The sequence below is a fragment of the Dermacentor silvarum genome, chromosome 7, assembly GCF_013339745.2.
Source record: "Dermacentor silvarum isolate Dsil-2018 chromosome 7, BIME_Dsil_1.4, whole genome shotgun sequence".
Lineage (NCBI taxonomy): Eukaryota > Metazoa > Arthropoda > Arachnida > Ixodida > Ixodidae > Dermacentor > Dermacentor silvarum.
Genome location: NC_051160.1, coordinates 26,096,476 through 26,104,295, shown reverse-complemented (window position 1 = coordinate 26,104,295; position 7,820 = coordinate 26,096,476). Strand labels below are relative to the sequence as shown.

The 7,820-nt window shown below is 43.9% G+C and overlaps 1 protein-coding gene across 1 annotated transcript in view; it reads right to left on the bottom strand.

Annotated features, from left to right (window-relative positions):
• Positions 1-7,820, bottom strand: part of LOC119457775 (aprataxin and PNK-like factor) — a 31,177-nt gene continuing 23,357 nt past the window's right edge. Inside the window, 1 exon segment of the mRNA XM_037719472.2 lies at positions 1-6,979. Within this exon segment, the coding sequence (XP_037575400.1) occupies positions 6,771-6,979 (209 nt within the window). The 3' untranslated portion in view covers positions 1-6,770.

Genomic DNA, 7,820 nt, shown 5'->3' with positions numbered 1-7,820 from the left:
AAAAAAAAAACAAAAAAAACAAACACATATAGCGCACATCACTTGGTCGTCACAGTGGGCCACTACTGCCAGTATATAAGCTACAGGTGAGTGTTCAACATCGGGAGAACCGGGAGAGAAGCAATGATGAACAGCTCTCAAGTGCCACAGAAAGCACCCTTCACACTCAATAAGGAACCAAAAACAAAATGAGGACGATGACGTCAACTTTGCAGCACTAACATATGAACCATAGAGAGCCACTTGAAATGGGCAATCAAATAAACACTTCAACACGTCTACAGGTTGAATAAAGTGTAATCTTTGTTTTGTGCTGCTGATGGCTGCTAAAAGCCAGAGGTTGTGTCCCTCCAACACTGCATATGGCAGTTTGTACATTTTGCACCAATGCAAAATGAACAGGAACACTGAATCCAAGATCAAATAATGATTCCTACAGTCAAGTAAGTTCAAACGTCACTTGCCACTACCAGCAACACAGGTAATGTGATGAAGAATCTGTGCTGTGGCACTTCAGTGGCTTCAACGTAAAAGAAAAACAGGTGTTGAAAGCAAATCTTGTGTTCCCTTTCACACTGGCTCATTGTGTACTCTAGCCACCAACCAAAACTACTGAAACTCTTACAGCAGGTATTGGAATGGCCTTGCCAGGCTTCGATAGTGACCAGATGTGCCTACGACGCTCATGCACAATGCGAACAGTTTGGTGTCCTCTCGAAACCTCACATCGTAATGTTATCAACATGTTTGCTCGTAGCCACCCAGTCAAGTTTGGTACAAACCACAAAATATGACATTTCGCGAGCAGTATTCCTGTGCCATGCGAGACAGAACGACATGTCCCAACCACGCACTGTGGTTGCCCGCACTTTATTTTTCAAAGTTACATCCTCATCAACTATGCTACTCTCTACAACAGCAGCGGTGTTGTACACCCTTAGAAAGAAGCTGCGTTGCCTTTGATGCCAGTGAATATAGCGCATAAGTGACAGCAAGAAAAAAAAAAAATTGCAAAGAGAAACATTTGTGGTCTCTAGGGCATCCTCAATCTCATGCTTTTACAAGCGGCCATTTCCTTAGAGTAAATAATGCATAGCGAAGCTAGCTGCAGAGGCATCCAGGTACCAATTTCAAGAGAAATAACTTTGCAGTGATTGTTACGAACATTGCATTATCATGAAAAAAGCGCAACAGGCATGCATATTTCGAATTCATCATCCATTAAGTGCAATACATGCACCTCATGGTAGTAGTAAGGTAAACTGTCGCGTCCAAAAGAAACGGGGAAGGGGTGGAGACAAAAAATGAAGGCATGACACGAATGCCATCTCGCTTTTATTGTCGAGTGTGTGCCTTCCAAGTTATTTTTCGTTACCATGTCAACCAACCCATATGTCTTTATGGCAGACTAGCCCAAGGCTGGCCAGAAGGTGGCAAGTTACTTAGTTGGGTCTCTGTTCACAAGTAGAACAGACTGCACATTCGATTTTATAGCTCTGTGACAACACAGGAGCCGAAAATGCAGCACACTTCCAGCTGACACTCACACACTGATTTGGAAAAGGCTACATGCTTAACAAGAAGCAGTGTTACTATCCTTTAGGCACTCACTAATGCTACATGCCTTGTAGTCATCCCGTGCGACTTTGTCGACTGCATAGACTTGTCTTCCTTGTTTATGGGCCATCAAGCATATACTTTCTACAGTTACTGTAGTCACATTTGAGGTCTCCAGACACTTTTTGCATTGAACTTAAATCTGCCATCTCTGACAGAATTGCACAAGAACAAAAACAATCCAATGTTGCTGGTTACCCATGTCACATATATACACACATTAAAAAAGATAAAAAGTCTGTAAAACGCTCTTCCCTCAGAAATTTCATGGACATGAAACATGCCGCAAACAACTAGAGAGCGGCATTGTCATCAGGTGCATGATGCTGTCTGTTACCCTTGCAACTAGATAGATGAAAATGACACAAAGGGGGCACCTGTGCAAGCTGTCCCGTCATTCAAGCACCCTAGAAGCAGGCGTGGTGTGAAAGGAGCCAAGTTACGTAACCAATGTTGGCTTCTAGCAATGCATATGATCAAAAGCAGGCACAGGTACTCTCAATTTGGGGAGAAATACGTCAATGAAATAGTGCAATGAATAATAGATTCACAATGACACAATCAATGCTGATATTTTCTTAACCTTGGCCAAGATATCTTTCGCCCGAAAGGTCACATTTTGGGATGCAGTGAATATGTTATACAGGGCTGTGCTGGATGGCAAAAAATCACCACAAGTTATCTAGTAATTGTTTTAACTCAAATAATGAATGCCCCAGTTTTATATACATACAAGAAGCTTTCAATGTTTTCTACTGATTAAAAATATTTGCAAAGCCACAACTACAGTAGTGACTGCACCAATGCTGTTCCTAGTGCAGTTAAATGGTGTTAAGCATCAAGATACCCAAAAAGACTGAATTATACTAATTCTCTCGTCCCAATTAGAAAGCAAATACCTGAGCATTTTGTATTTAGCTTGGCAAACATTTTTTTTAGACCACAAATTTTGGTTGACATGAAGTCCTGAGGTACCCAAGAGACTCGTATCAAGTTCCTCCTGTACGGAAAGCTTCATGGTAACAGTGGTGAATGGTAATAGTCAATGGCTTGACAGTCACTCGGAATTTTCGGACAAGTGAACACACAAACATTCCATTTTCTAAAACACTTCCTCAATGCCTCTCTCAAAAAACGATATTATAGGAAGAAAAAAAAAAAATTGTGCGCAGATTCGCCAAGAAAGCAAAAAAAAAAAAAAAAAAGCAGCCTGTGAAACATTAGAATAAATAAAAACTATTTCACTATGCCTTCTTTACAGACAAGTGTTTGCATCACCCCATGACTTATTTACATCACTCCCACTTCCACGTGGATAAAAATTGTGAAAAGTGATTCCTTCTATGATGCGGACAGCGTGACTCTTTTGGCAACGGAAGTTGCGCTGCGTGCACACGGTGCTCACTTGTGCCACTTCACATATGGTCCAGTCCACACTATCTACATACAAATTTGTCGCTGCTTTGTGCGCATTTTTTTTTTTTTTTTGTCACTAAGTTGGTGCTAGAATGGGTTGATGACAGTCAGCTAACAATGAAACCAAAATGAGTCAAGCAGGACGATTTCAAGGAAATACGAATGCTTGTCAGACCTCGATGTACTATCGGCCAAAAAAGTTTACGGACCACGAGATCTCGGAAAACGCTAAATATCCGAGCAGCCTTTAAAAGTAGCCAGTAAAACCGTACATCACAATGTTGTTTGCATATACCAGTAGAGGCTGGAAATGGGAATACCAGGTTGCTTTTTGAGGCTGCAGAGATATTCAGCTTTTTGTCAGATCCATTGGTCCGCAAACTTCTTTGGTCGATAGTACATAGTTTGGCTAACTGGTTAGTACTTAGCACTTTCCAAGTACTAAGAAATGCAAAGATGCAAAGCGTCCACAAGTTTTTCTTAGTGCCATGTACTACTTCCATGTTTGCCACTTGAATCTGGTCTGCCCTGCCAAGTACTGGCTTATAATATTTCACACAGACATCTGTGTCATGTTTGTGTGAATTTATCATTGTGTTAGCACTAACGTGCTAATGGACAAGTTTTAACAATAAAAGAGCAATTTAGTGGGAAACGATGACTTACAACGCTAAAAAAACGCTTGATTTGTCAAGTGAAAGACCTGCTAAAAATCCAATATAGTATTTTTTTTTTTTTATGATCTTGCTCGTTGACATTTTAGACATTTCCCCTCAATCAAGCGATATCTGGCTTGGTACTTCAATGGAGCTACTGTCCCAAAGGGAAAAAAAAAAAAAAAGATTGATAAGATTGAGCCAAGTTCTCGCAAAGGGTCTGGTTCCAAAAAGGCATAGCTCTATCACAGCTAATACCTTTAATATCCACCTACATAGACAAATTAGGTTTTTAATGTTTTCCTCAAGGTTGATGCCATAAATGGCCACATGGTACAAATGAATCCCACATGACAAGGTTCAACCCTCTTCAGCAAAACAACAGGCCTACATGAAAGAACAGTCAACACATGCAAAAGCGGGAGCTTCAAAAAATCATATATATATATATATATTTACTGCCTGCCGAGCATGACAGCTGTCCATCCTCATGGAACACTTATTGAACTTGTCTGCTCCTGTAATGCTTTTCATATTTCAAATTTGACCACAGCGATTCCCATTCTCAACCTTGGAATTCGGAAAATGTGGCAAACCTGCTCTCAGGATGGACCCTTTTAGAAAGACTGACCAGCCCGCAAGGCTACAAGGCATCACATTTGACGTCATAGAACATCCTATAACTTTGAAGATCCACCTATTTCTAAAAGTTCACTGTGCATGTCAGAATTAAACGTAAAGCAAGGGTTACCACAGGGAGTTTCAGCCAGAAGGTTATACGTGTTAGTGTTGCAGTTTTAAGATGCGAACGTGAACAGTAGTGGTGGTGATGACATGTAGTGCCAGTGTGTGCAAACCAGAATTGACTGCACTGTTCTGTTGTACGATGGTTCTTGGGAGGGAAAAGTACGATATTGGGAAGCTTGCATCACCACGAGAACCTTTACACCGCCAGACAAGAGTACGCTGATATAGGATGCACCCATTCCCATCCAGTTTAGCTGAGCAAGGTGCCACAAGGTGTCACCACCCACACTGCTGTCTGCAAATCTGTCCCAGTATACCAGTAAAACAGTAATGATGAGATGTACGCAGCATATTGGCTGAAACTCTCTGCTAAAAGACGTCTGTCATCCTTGATTGTAACAGTTGCTTTATGTGCAAATGCTGAGCAGTGAAGTTTGAAACACAAAGACTAACTAGCCTTGTTTGTCATGTTAATGATGGCTGCAGACATGAAGAGATTTGTATTCCACAGGGCTGGTACATCCGACATGGAAATACGGTTATCATATCTAATAAAGTGTAGACCGCTTATAACGTAAGTCGCCGGAGTCGCGAATATCCGTACTATAAGCGGTACCGCACTATAACCAAAGCAACAATTTTCAAGGCCCGCACATATGCAAAACATGTGCACCGAGCCGCCACGCGTATGCGACAGTCGAGGAATGCGGCTAGAACGTTTGCATTCAATTTACAGTCAAATCTCGCTAATTCGAAATAATCCACGCGGCGGCACCTCCGACCGGCAATTGCTCTGGCACCGCCATAGAGTAAAAGCTTAGGAGAGACCCCTCAATGTCGCGCGCGTCTCAGCCACACTACCGTAGCCACGCGTACAAAATGGCAGTGAACCCTTTTTTCTCCTTTATGCTTCCTCTACTTTCTAGTCACGTGTTGACCTTGCTCGCTGCGGCTACGGCGCAGAGGGAAGCAGCGGCGCTCTCCCAGGCCGGCCAACGAAACTTCGGGGAGCTGGCGCCGGGCCGGCTGGAGCGGCGGCGCCTACACGCGCGACGGCGGCGGGCGCGCACGGTGACAGTCGAAAGTGAGGGAGCTACGAGGGAGGCGAAATCCGCTTCCCTGCCACCCTCCTCCCTCGCATTCCACGGTGTCTGCGTGCGCCCTTCGCCGTGATGTGCCGGCGCCGCCCACCCCCTGAAGTTTCGTTTACTGCCGTTATCGTGAAGCGAGCGTTGGCCGGCGTTGGCAGTTTCGTGGCGCTCGCTCGCTATGCGCGCCGTGATATTTCACGACTCGCACTCAAGATTCTGGTTTCAGCCTCACTGGCTGTTCGTTCGCACTACGTGCCCTTCTCCTCCACTTCATCTCTCTTTCTTGCTCGAGCACTCCTTGGGGCGCCCGTTTGAGGGGAGCATTCGCAGTCTCCGCTGACTTCCGTACTCCCAGGCAGCCGCACTGTAACCGGTATTTCGTTTCCCGCAACTGCACTATAAGCGATATGTGTATACATGGAGTGCTATGGGAAAATTAATGGGAGTCTGAAAAGACCGCACTATATCCGGTCCTGCACTATAAGCGGTTACGTTATAAGTGGTCTACACTGTATTTGTTATATGCTCATATTGGGAAAAAACATTTTTATTTACCTATATCATTACATAATTCATTATATATATCCGGACTCGTTATATCAAGGTTTGACTTTAGAAGACCCCTGCCTATGCAACCAGGCTAGCCACAACCACCCTGGCAAGCAATCGCACAATGGTTCCATTACTAGCTGACTGCGAGCAAACCTTGAACAGTCATGATGGCCTTCTAAAGTTATAATAAACTTTTATTGATGTGAACTTAGAAACACCAATGGGTGAGCAAAACAAATCGGATGATAACTCGAACCTAAAAAAATAAAGAGGATAGAAAATGGTGAGCTATGATACAAGCAAGGGCATGAAAATGATAAAAAAAAAAAAGCATAGACAGATGTGAACAATGTTACCGCTTGAATGCTTGCATCATTTTCTTCTTCTTCCGAAGCACAAGTTCATCAACCATGCAGGGGGCACTTCCTTGGTCCAAACTTTGCAAAGGACTAACTTCGACAAGTTCCGTTACGCAAGACCGTGAAGGCAGGTAAGGTAGACAGGGCAGGCAGACATTAGAAGCACGTTACACCACCACTGAAGAAGCGTGACTGTCGCAGGACTTCATTGGATGAACAAAAAAAAGGAAGCAAGGCGGGGAAAAAAAAAAAAAAAGTAACTGCAAGAGAACACTGCGGAGCTACACACAGGGGCACACCACTCACACCACAACAGTGTATCCGGGGCACTCTCAGTCGTCAGCCGCGGAAGCGGCCAGGCGCTCTGCGGCACGTTTCCGCTTGGTAGGCGTTGCTTTCTTTTGTTCGCTGCTGCTGCCTTCTTCGTTGCTTTTCTTGGCGGCATCGTCATCATCTTTCCATTCGTACTCGTCGCCCGATGCTGCTTCCTCTTCCGCCTCTTCATCTTCAGACGAGCCTTTGGTTTTTCCTCGGGACTTAGCTGCCAAAGGCAAAAGGTGCACACTCTGGCATTAAGCAATCCGGCTCTATAAAGTCATGCTGATGCACTAGAGGCTGTTGATGACAAAGCAACATGCCATCAATGCCAACAAGGTCTGTTCTCCCAGCAAATAAAGTGTGTTGTTGAGTGCAGTAGCTTTGCCTTAGGTCATCGATGTTAGGAGGCTTCATTTTGAAACAAAAAATGTCATCAAGTTTCGAGCCAATTGTGGATGTATTGTGCACCACAAAACAACACTAGAGGTTAGTACTTGGAAAAACTTTTCACTGGGCTAGTTGTGTTGTGATGCTTTGGTAGTGAGGCGAGGTTCTTGAACGGTACTGCTGCAGTGGCACTATCATTTTCTACATATTTCAGTTTTTATTCTCTCATAGTGAGTTGGCCCTGCCTCATTGGGCATGTGCGGTAACGTGCTTAAATTGACGACCTCCGACCGATTAAGCCGTAAGTAAGTTAGTGCTAGTCTGTGTCTCTCCCTTCTTGCCTTCGTCTGTTTCGTGCAATATTTTTTCTTAAGCATTCGTACTCCGCATGGATCCAGATAACGATAACCTGTTTGCACTGTCAATGGCCACAGGTTGGAGGCCAAGAAATGGAGGCGTGCAAAGTTCAAAGGCCTTTCTTTAGAAGAGCCATATAAGGGTGCTCTATCCTTCGAATTGTGATATTTCCAATAGTTCCAAAGTGATGCACAGTGTATATTGCATAGTACGGCCGTGAGAGTAGAATGGAGGTATTGCATGGAAGGCAGGTGATAATAGTAAGCCAATGCCATAATTAACGGCGATAGGTTCGTTATTTCAGGAAAGCAAGTGCCCAG